General features: G+C 34.7%; 1 protein-coding gene across 2 annotated transcripts; it reads right to left on the bottom strand.

Annotated features, from left to right (window-relative positions):
• Nucleotides 1-5,835: 5,835 nt before the first annotated feature.
• LOC114321384 (beta-galactosidase 8-like) lies at nucleotides 5,836-11,176 on the bottom strand. Of its 2 annotated transcripts, XM_082868981.1 has the most exons (10): nucleotides 10,871-11,176; nucleotides 9,056-9,171; nucleotides 8,817-8,889; nucleotides 8,580-8,667; nucleotides 8,217-8,335; nucleotides 7,691-7,855; nucleotides 7,094-7,296; nucleotides 6,910-6,998; nucleotides 6,226-6,335; nucleotides 5,836-6,054 (listed from the first exon to the last, which is right to left on the bottom strand). In XM_082868981.1, exons 3-10 carry the CDS (start codon nucleotides 8,817-8,819, stop codon nucleotides 5,926-5,928), a joined length of 906 nt encoding a protein of 301 aa, XP_082725107.1. In that variant the 5' UTR covers nucleotides 8,820-8,889; nucleotides 9,056-9,171; nucleotides 10,871-11,176; the 3' UTR covers nucleotides 5,836-5,925. The 2 variants fall into 2 exon arrangements, with proteins under 2 accessions (XP_082725107.1, XP_082725102.1); XM_082868976.1 differs by lacking the exon at nucleotides 9,056-9,171 and having other exon boundaries at nucleotides 5,837-6,054.
• Between the last annotated feature and the right edge of the window lie 410 nt (nucleotides 11,177-11,586).

Here is an 11,586-nt window from a genome sequence, read left to right as displayed (position 1 = left end):
GAGTGGGGGAGAAGAAGCTTAATTTATAAGTAAAACATTAGCTTATATTCACAGTTATAAGCTATAAGTTGTTAGGTTATAAGTTATAATCACTTTCCCACAGCTCTACCAAACGGGGCCTAAAAAGTATGTATCAATTTTATATAATTTTACAAAGTATATGAATAATTTTAAATTTTAAAATATATTTAAAAAGAATAGAAAGATTTTTTTAGGTAAGAAAAATAAATAATAATAATAAAATTGAACTCGAACCAAACAACAGGGACCTTGTTTTTACCTTCCCTCCCAATTTCCCCTCTTTATTTTTGCTGCTAGGTAAAACCCCTATTCTCTCCACGATTGGAAGTTCTCTCCTTCTTACAATTGCACGCTCGCATAGATATTTGTCAACCGTCGAGTTTTCTCCATTTAGAGCATCTCCAACGGTAATAGGCATTTTACCTATCTAAACATTACTATAAAGTATATATATATTTATTTTGCCTATCAATTGTTTCAGGTTTCTACTCCAACCATGCTCTGTATTTTAGCTATTTATCCAAATACTATTAACTTTATAGAATGCCACATCGACAACAAAGATGGAGGGAAATAATCCTAATGATTAAATACATTTTGCCTAACCTTAAAGGCTAGCTACATGTAGCTAGTGAATGTGAGTTGAGCTAAAATGCCTAATCATATGCCTACTGCATTGGAGTTGAAAAAGTGAGTCATGCTAGGCATTTTGACGAACAAGCATTATATACCTAGTGGGTTGGAGATGCTCTTACCGTTGCTGTGCTGCACCATCGCCTCTTCATTCTGGCTCGGTAGGTGTCACGACCCAAACCCGCCCCTATGGGTTTAGCACCGTAACCGGCCAATAATCCGAGATTACCGAAGGCCTGCTTAACAGTAATACAGTAATACAGAGTACAGGGGCTGGCGAAAACCAATACAGTAAATAGACAGTTTCCTATGAGCTGTGACAGTTTGTATGCCAAAAAGACTTTTCATTCAAATATATATATATACACAGTCAGACCAAACAGTATGTACATAAAAACAATCATTCAGTTCGGGGACCTAATCCCTATTAAACAGTAACGTACAGTACAGTAAACAAAACGGTTATAGAGACAGAAGGGGGAACAAAAACACCCCTAAGCCGTAGCTTGACAGGCTCGGAACCTCGCATTGAGGCACGTAGGTTGGCTCGACAAGACTGGAGTTTACCCTGATGCTCCTAGCTGCGGTCTGGTGCCTGTACACCTATATATATATATGAGCAGTGAGCTAAAGCCCAGTGAATAACACAATGCGTAAAAGGGTTAAAAATGAATGTCTTTACAGTAATGAAAACAGTTCATTAAATCAGTATTTCAGTCGTTCAGTCAGTACAGTCATATGTGGTACATCCACTAGCATAATAGTACAGTAAACAGTAGGTCTTAAAAGATCGAGCAGTAAATGATGGCCATCAGTCAGTAACAGTAGTGGTTCCAACAAGGGAACCGACAGAGATCTCTGTAACAGTAACAGTAAACAGTAGTTGCTAAGGATGCCACAATACAGTTCAGAATATAGGACATACATTCATTCAATTAACAGTAACAGTTCAGAAAGTAGTACAGTTCAATCGTTCAGAAGATAATCATTTTGAACATATCTTTACACAGTTGTTACTCACAGAGTTCTGGGCTACAGGAAAGCTAGAGCGCGTCCCCAGTCGCCAACCCTACACAGTTACAGATTGAACATACACTAAGCTACACAGTTGGAAAAGATAATAACTTAATCCCTAATTTGCCTCGGTGTGGTTCTACATCTATATCCTCATTAAGATGTTTTAAACTAGGCCTAGGAATGCCTAGGATGGGATAAGGATGCAAATATGTACTTTAAAAGCATTTTTAGACTTTTCAGAAAACAGGGGTCACGCTCGAGCGTATGTTACTCCGCTCGAGCGGACATGCAGACAAAGGTTTCCGCTCGAGCGTAGACTTACCCGCTTGAGCGTTCTGCAAAACAGTCAAAAGTGCTGGATAGGCGAAATTCACGCTCGATTGGGCGCTCGACACCCGCTCAAGCATGAGACACAATGTCCCGTTCGAGCGTCAATTATTCCGCTCGAGCGAACTTCAAAACAGAACAAAATGCTGGGAGCACGATTTCCACGCTCGAGCGCCAGTCACCCCGCTCGAGCGTGAGTCCAAACTCTGGAAATTCCAGATTTGAACCTCAAGCTCAAAACCAAGTTTTAAACCATAAATTTTGATCCTCTTGGGCCAATTTTCCAGAAAACACATCAAAACTCATACTTTAACATGATTCAAAGCTCAATTTGTAAAATCAAAGCCCAAGGGTGGTTCAAATAAATCCAATTCAAACCAATTTCCATAAATATGAAGAACATGCAAACATGCATAAATTTAAACACCTCAAAACTTCAAATGCTAGCTCAATTGAGCCAATTCTTTCTAAAAGCATGATGAAATCATGGTTCATGCTCAAAACATGGACATGTATGTGACAATTTGCCATGAAAACAACTTAAAATTCATCAATACAACCATGCATGCATGAAGTAAGTTATAATTCAACATGTGAAGCTATTTCATGACTTAATCCACTAAATTTGACAAGAATCGTGTAAGAACAAGTTCAATTCACAAACAAGAGGGTAATTACACTATCTTAGGTCTAGGATGCAAGATATACAAGCTCAAATGTGCACTCAATCCTTCAATTTCCAAGCAAAATTCAAGATGAAGCTAAGTTCCTCCACCTCTCTCTCTCAGTCGGTTTTGTGTCACTTAATGGCTGATGAATTGTGTTGTTTCTAATGTAATAAGGCTTTAAAAGATATTAGGTAGTGGTCCACTCAATGGTCTAATGGTAAATAAGTCCAACTTTATTAATTTGGCTTAATTTACTCTAATTTAATCATACCAAATCAGTTATCAGATAAATATGCCATAAATTCACATTAATTCTAACGATCATAGAACATCAATCAATTTCGGATTCGGCCGCCGATAAGGCCTTCAATTCGCAAATTAACCATAAAAACACGAACAGATCAATTAACAAGCAACAGATAAAAATGCATTTAGACAGATACAGTCAATTAATCAGTTTCAGATTTCAGTCAGTCAGTTCAGTATTTCAATCAGTTTAATTACTTCAGTTATCAATCACAATCAGTCTCAGTTTAGCAGTAATTAGTGGTTAATCGGTAAACAGTGACGAGGGTTGTTACAGTAGGTCATCCCCTCTTTGCTCTGTATTTTACTTCTCTCTCTCAATTTGTTATATGAATCTTTGTTTTATTTGCTTTGTATTTCATTCATTTCAGTTATTCGTTTCTTTGTCCAGGGTTCCTAGCATAACCTGCAATTCTATTCGTTTTCTATTGAGTTTTGAACTAAGGGAGAACCATTATATCTCTAGCTTCTAGTGAATTGCTAGGGCTTTTTAAAGATTTTTTTTTCTTGCTTATTTAACGCTATTTCTCATTAGATTGCCACTACAAAAAAATCAAGATTTAGTAGCGGCCAAAACTGTCGCTAAAAGCAGGAAAAAGCGTCGCTAAAAACTAGAATACCTTTACCCGCTGTTGCAATAGCGACGGCCAAACCGCCGCAATAGCCCCGTCGGCATATCCTTATAGTGACGTTTTCTGCAAACGCTGGTATAGTTATTTTTATTGCGACGGTCGATGTAGTGACAGTTATAAATGTCGCTATATCTTGAATTTACCAATTACTTGCTAACTTTATAGCGACGGGTCGACTGCCGTTATATACTTCACTTTTGCGACATTTTGTGAACCGCTGCTATATTTTGACTTTATTCCATCAGTTTTACAGTGTCGCTATAGCCATAGAATTCGTTTTGAATTTTATTTACAGCGACGGTTATTAACCGCGGTTGTAGGCTATGTTTTTTTTGGGGGGGTGAATCAGTCATAAATAAAATGACAAAAAACTACAAGATACAAGGGGTATACCCTAGGAGCTAACCAACTATACAAAGACACATAAACCAAAACACAAAAAAAGACAATCTAAACAGCGAAAACCATCCTGTTCACACACCACAAAAGCAAAGAGCAAATGAGAGCAAGAACAAGGCAAACAAGACAAAAAAAAACCTAAGAGCAACATAACCTGGTTACACTGAAAAGATCCAAACAACAAAAGGAACTAGAAACAAAACCCAAAAGGCCATATTATAGAGACAATTTGATTAAAAAATGATCAAAACAGACACCATAGCCCCTAAGACAACAAACAACAACAAACTGTGGGCAAACTGTTGGCAATAAACACCAGCCATAGCACCATGCACCAGCAGCAATGACACCAGGTATCAAAGCAAACAACATCAACCAACAAAAAAGCCAACAACCTGCTCACATTATATATCTATAACAATACTATTTTATTCTAATGGCTCAATACTCAATAATTATAAAAGGTAAAAGAGTCTGCATTTTCATAATTCCAAAATATCCAAAACAACTTAATTAAAAGGTTCATTACATAAGCCTGTAATACAAAAAAAGATCCAATGTTTGTAGCAAACTAATAGCCCAGACCATAATCCAAAGATAAACTTGTCACATAACAATAGTACTCAAAAGTATTACTCATAACGCCATTTTATAAAGACCTCCATGAAAAATGTTCAAATCAAGAAATGGCGTCCATTGTTTGATACTTTCAAATTGTCTTATTTCCTGCAATAAAAATAATTGAATGAGCATAAGTATCATTTTCAATTTTAAAATCTATAAAGAAAATTTAGACTACAAATAATTCTCAACAAGTCTTATTTTTCTTTTTTTGGTAAGTATGTGGTTTACATATCAAAAAATAAAGATTACAGTGAAATTGAAGATCATATTTACAAGAATAGAAGGATAAGCAAGATCTAGACAAAATTCCCCACAACAATATTTTTTTTGACATCCATTCATTTTAATCTCATTTTCCCCTAACCTTACCCAAAAAGGATTTTTTTAAAAAAATTCTTTCAATTTAGTTTCTTTTTCTATCTTTTCTCTCTACAAATTCAAGATTCAAAAATTTATAAACTGCACAATTTTTATTTTGTCAAACACATTATGAAATCTTCGATGCCAAATCACTTGTACAATGCCACATGATCCCTAGTCACAAGCCTTCAAGATTCATATTGTGTTTTCATTTCAATAGTTTGTATAGTCATAAAGCAACTGATCATAATAATATTTTTCAACCCTTTGATTTTTCTCATAAGTAACAAAAGGTGTTACTAGTCTTTCTTTCTTTTCAGGTGCAAGAGAAGGTGAGCTTGAGATGACCTAACAAAGTCCAAAGGGCAAAAACACTGATGACAGGGAAAACAAAAGTGGGATAGGAAGAAATATTTCACATGCTCTCTCTCTCTCTCTCTCTCTCTCCATCTCTCTATGTGGTGTATGTCCCATAAGCATAAAATCAAGTACTTATTATTTTCTGAGACTATAATCCAAGTCATTGATATCCCATCCCTATAATAATGAATCCCTTAATTTGGCTAAATTGTAAGCAAAAAAGAAAGTACATAATATTACCTTGTACCAAATCAAGGGTTGGTTCTTGGGTAAAGTGGGTTTTGACACCCAAACTGAAGAACCTCCACCTGAGAGGCCTAATTCTTCACCTTTCAGTCCAGTTTGCACCAAAAGAGACAAAATGAGAGTGAAAAGCTGAATGTTACTGCATTTAATTCTTCGATCAAATCAACCTCGTAACATTACAAAGCCAAAAATATGTCGGATCATATACTCTAATCAATTAGAAATAACAAAAAAAAATTTGCATTAAAAATGACATTTCAATTTGCCAGTTCAATTTCCAGTTTCTATTGGATTACTATTTAGGAATTGAATATAGGAGGATATTGTGAAAATCAAAACAAACTTACCTGATATGTCCACTGCCGTGAGAATAGATCAATGGTAGATCCATTATTTAGACCTTTCAGTTTCACCGGACCAGTTACCCCAGCACCCCATTTGTCAAAGAATGCTCCATAGTTCTGGACAATGTTAATAGGGTTCTGTTAGAAAAAAATTACTTTCCAGTAATATTTAGACTGTCTAAACTAATCCTCCTCATGGAAGCACCATTGAAGAATATAATCTAGATTCTAGATAACAATCTCATTTTTGATGAATGCTAACATAAATCTAAATCAGGAAGGTCAAACCTGAAGTCTAACTGTCAAACTCAAGAGATCGATTCTATTCTTTCCAGGGACGAGTGTGATGGGAACCTCAATGGCAACCTTAGCATTGCCTCTGTTGCCTTTACCACTCCCTACAATGAACCATTTGACTTTTTAGGCAGTATAGACAGATTAATTTGGCAGCCTTACAAAATATATATCTTGGTGAATATGGTTTATCTAATAAGCATCCCAAATGGTTCAAAGGACATTTTTAATGAAGCAAAGGAGAACCCATAATATGTGAGTGTGCCTTTTTGTGCGAATTATGCAAAAGATTAAGTTTATGCCCAATTTACCCCTCCTAGACCCCCCATCCTAGACCCCCCATCAAATGGGGACTAAACTGAGTGCAGTTTTTTTTAAAAATAAAACAATGTCTGGACACCTTATGGTATACTCAAAAGAGATAAATCTCCATTACAATTATGCCACATAGTGATGAATCAAAATAAGATGCCAATTTGTATGTATCTCTTGCAGGGTAATCAAATAAGTCTATGCCTTCACAATAATTGACAGGGTATAAGTCAGTAGAAGACACAAAGAAGAAACATCAAATATAACCTCCAGAAGAGATAAAAATAGAAAAGAAACAATTGTCTTAAAAAAAAAAAAACCGTCCAAAAAACTCATGTCATTGCAACATCTTTTAGTTCCGATTACCTGCAAGTTTCCCGTTAATAAAAGCATGAAAGACATGGCCAAGTGATTCCACATGAAGAACTGTTTGGGACCCACCTTGACTGTCAGTGCTGCAAAAGTATCCAGGAATTGTTATTATGATATCAAACATATCAAAGCCATTGGATTCAAATCACAAATTTTTAAAACAAAAGGTTTTTAATACCTTAGTGAATACCAAAGATAGTCACTCTTGTCAGCTGTAGTATTTATTTGCTCTGCTAACCCAAGTTGCATAAATGCATTGTTACTTGATATACCAACTGGTTCATTAAACCAACTCCAGCCTGACAGGAATGCTTCAGAAGCACCAATATTATCATTCAATGATTGATGCGTGAATTGTGGAATTGTAGCCACAGAATTAATCTGTCACATAAAAATAACAAATTAGCTTATCTTGTTATTGGAATAAAGAGAAATTCATATTTTACAGCCCCATATTTATCAAAAGGGAAATTTGGTTGTTAATTTTTTTAAAATAAAGAGAACATAAGTTAGCTGTTATGGTATGAAATGGAGTTCCATGAAGATACTGCATCATCTGATTGTGACCAAATTTCTAGCTCTTTATACAAATGCAATAAATATGGATAAAAAAGAAAACCTTCATCACACACTATTTTACTGGAACTAATATTAAAAACATGCTGATGTAATTTAAAACCAACAAGTATATTAAAAGGAAAAGCTTGTAGCTAACAGAGTTCTTGTGTAGTAGCACGGTAAAATGTAAGACATAATTTGAGCAAATGAGGCAAACCTTTGCAGTATTAAGCACTACATTTTTGCAGTCATGTAAGATGCTCACAGACCATGCTGGTAAATTATATGAATTGCCATTGAAATTCACGGTTGCATCAAATTGGGAATCCACATTGGCAAGAAAAACAGCACATGAACCTGACCCAGTTTTATATACACCTGCCTGAAATGGGGAACATCCCTTTTTAAGAACAACAAATTCTATTCATAAAGTATACATCATGAATTATAAAACAAAATTTTGTTGACCAACATCATTTCTTTTTCCTTAATATAGGCAATGATTTTTGAATCCTGCCAGTCACTCGCTTCATGGAAGCTCTGGAGTTATCACTGGGCCCAAGACAATTTCAAACCATCTACCATGATATACATAAGCATTTTTTTTTTTTTTTTTGGGTTTGATTGAGCAGATAAAATTTTGTTTTACTATAGAAACATTAGATTGCTGAAAAACCACAGTCAATCACAGAGGAGAAAGTTCCCTGAGAAATCGGTTAAGGATTAGAGAATTATAGGTATACCTCCAAATTTGGACCAAGGGAAGTAATTGTTGGACCAATGCCAACCATTGCTGGTTCACAAAGTTTTATGGCTTTATGAACATCTTTTAGGTGGCCCCACTTAGGTTGTCTAAGAAGTCCTGCAACATTGGGGAAAATTTTTAAAAGCCTTTTATAGATGGAAGACAGACTTCAACTATTAAAAAAAATAAAAGAAGAAAAGCCTCAATTATGGGTTGATATATGTATCTTTCAGATTATAAAATAACAACATTCTATCAACATCTAACACTTCTAGATTGCAGCATTTCATAAACTGGAGTATTAGTTTGGTTGCTTATGGGATGCAAATCATTTATTATTGATAGAGGGATAAAATCATACCATACTCATCAATTGGAGCATCATAATCATAACTTGTAGCAATGAAAGGTCCACCAGTGGTCCGGCCAAAGTTAGTCCCACCATGGTACTGGTAAAGCAATCAAAACATATTTAATATATAAGCTTGCATTCTGATTAATTTAAACCAGATTCAAAGCAGACTGTGAATCATAAGTATCAGGCAATTGTCATAAAAACTTGTAACAAGTATAATAGCTTTCAAGAAAATAGAATTACCATATAATAATTTTGGAAGGTTCTCCCTCACTGGAAGAATCGTGCTACATCAAAAGCAATGTCTTTCATAGGTCTGTATGGCACAACACCGCCAAACGAAAGAAACTTAACATTCCAGATAGCCGTAATGGTTGAAAACACAGAAGCATTAAAAGAAAAGAAAGCTGAATGTTGATAAGATCAACTTCTGATCCAAACAACCAACATGCTGTGAGAGGCTAGGATGCCAGACATCTTACCATCCAGTCCAACTCTCAGTCCACATTTTTGGTTTAGTGGCAGAATTGGGGGTGAATTGGTCGCAATAAAATCCATTGCAAGTGTTGATTTGTATGCAGTCAAAAGAACATGTGAGCTGGTAAAAACATGTAGTCATATTTCAAAAGCATTAAAGATCAAGTTCTGTAGAAGTTAAGTGTTGATGTTAACAAGCCACACAAATATATTGGAATGAAACTCACAATAGAGATTGGCAACTGTTCCATAAAATGGTAGACTCATGTGTGCACTAGTATTTGATAACTGGGTTCAACAATGGGTAGGAGATGCAAAGTTATAATTTGTTGAATTTCAATTTGGGAGGTCTGCTTGTTTTTTTCTATGTTCAGTTGTCTCAATTGAACCTTCACATCTATAATGACCAATTTCATACTTTCAAATTTGCTTCATAGTTGATATTGAACAGGAAATTGGTAAGAATGGCCATGAGTTGTTTATATTGAAGCCATAGATGTCTATTTTGATGCAGCTTTACTAAAGTAAATCAAACTTCTATGATTGAAGAAATGAAAGGAAAGACTAGTAAGTTCACTAATTTTGTTGTTTTATGTATCCCTTATACAACTAGGTCCTTATTGTCTTTGGATTATTGTAGTAAAAGAGTTCGGGTATACATAAATGTATAGGTTTCAATAACACACTGGAAGCATTAAAATGAGTTGGTACATGTCCCTAAAATATTGTTTTTAAAGCTACAAATTCTTATTTGGAATAATTCATAGTCAACTATTTTGGTAACTCAGTCACATTTTTCTGGTAAGTGTGATATCAAAAGTACTTGAGGCATGATATAGATGATTGACATCATGTAATTGACATACTTGATGTGGATAAAAAAAGTTAACAGGCAATGTCTTTCATGCAATATTTCAGATACAAATGAGATTTTGAATATTTGGGATAATAAAATGGCAACACTACAAAATAAAGCAAGTACTTTGGGGTTAAGAAAAACATAGCTATATGTATATATATATATATATATATATGTGTGTGTGTGTGTGTGTGAGGGGCAATATCTATGATTGAAATATTTATCTGGAAATATCAACTATATTGGGTAATGATGTCTATTAATGAGCATAAGACAAGGAAATACAACTGTGCAAAATAAGAAGTGGCTTTTTGATGAAGTGTCATGGGTGAACTCAGTCCCACTTAATTGGAATAAAACATAGCCCTAATAGGATGGACTAGTTGATCAGTTTCAATATACTTGGGATGAGGAATGAATGAGGACTTATAAATTGTCTCTATCATGATCTTGTGAGCATCTTTATTACTATGATTATTATGATCATTATAAATGATTGTTGTTGTTAAGATCATGTTCAAACCAATAAACAAAAATGTAGGCATTATTACTCCATTGTGGCATTTTATCAAACACCTAGCATACATAATGAATCCTCAAGCATGAAATTTTATTATGTACCATCAACAACAATCCATTCACTTCACTAATTATATTGGTTAAAATATGAATATCATTGATGATCAAAAATCAGAATACCAAACATGTTAATCAATCTATTTTCTAAATTATTTTTCCAAATCAAAATCATTCAAGATGTTCATGAAATCATTCAAAGTATATTAGAAGTAATGAATGGAATGGCAAGTCTTAGGTTAACAATGAATTTCATTCACCCAAACTTGACCTAAGACAGTAAGGGAAACGGAGAAACAGAGACAGTAGAAGAAAAAGAGAAAGGTAGAGAGATAAACCGAGAGACAAGAAGAAATAGAGGGATAGAGAAAGAGCGCAAACTGACCTTGAAATCACAGTGATGCTATAGCTTGATGTCGTCAATACGCCGCGAGAAGGATGAACTTTGATGCTTCGCCAAAGAAGTGTTGTGGAGTAAGGCACAAATTGTGAGTTGAACGGTTTATTTTTAGGCTAAGATTCTGATATGTTATTCACCCACAAAAAAATAATAATAATAAAAATAAAAATAAATAAATCTGATTTCCCGAGAAATCAGAGTTGAATTTGGCGGGCTTTTAAATTACTTGACTTTTTGTGACGGTTAAGCACAACCCGTCACTATAAAAAAACATATGGCAGCGTTTTAGGAAAAAAATGCTACTAATGATTTAATTTTTAGTTGTGGTCAATAACTGCTACAATAGCCCATTTATAGCAGCATTTTTCAGGCTGCTACAATAAAAAACGCTGCTAAAACCTAATTTTCTTGTAGTGTGCACAGTAGGAACAATGTTTTTCACTTTTGTAGTTGCAGTGTCCAAGTCTAGTACTCTTGAATATGTTTCTTCACTATATATATGAAGCATGAGAATCATCAAATTCTAGATTGATATCACCCAGAAGCTGGGAAACCTTCACATCATCACAGGAAAATTACAAGGTTATGAAAAATAAAAAAGAAAAATCGTAGAAAAATATGAAATTTCACTTAGGATTAGGAATACTAACCCCAATTTCACTTACGCTGTGTTTGGTTGGGGGATTTGAGAAGGGATTTGA

The sequence above is a fragment of the Camellia sinensis genome, chromosome 1 (genome assembly GCF_055761805.1).
Source record: "Camellia sinensis isolate YWXY chromosome 1, ASM5576180v1, whole genome shotgun sequence".
Classification (NCBI taxonomy): domain Eukaryota; kingdom Viridiplantae; phylum Streptophyta; class Magnoliopsida; order Ericales; family Theaceae; genus Camellia; species Camellia sinensis.
The sequence above is the reverse complement of the archived record's forward strand: the minus strand, read 5'-3'. Positions and strand labels throughout refer to the sequence as shown.

Bases quoted from the DNA above. Each gene is read 5' to 3' on its own strand.
- LOC114321384 (XM_082868981.1), bottom strand. The intron at 7,297-7,690 runs GTTTGCCTCATT...TTTATGTGACAG, and splicing joins TAGTGCTTAATACTGCAAAG to ATTAATTCTGTGGCTACAAT. The intron at 6,055-6,225 runs GTTTGACCTTCC...AACATTGTCCAG, and splicing joins GTTTGACAGTTAGACTTCAG to AACTATGGAGCATTCTTTGA.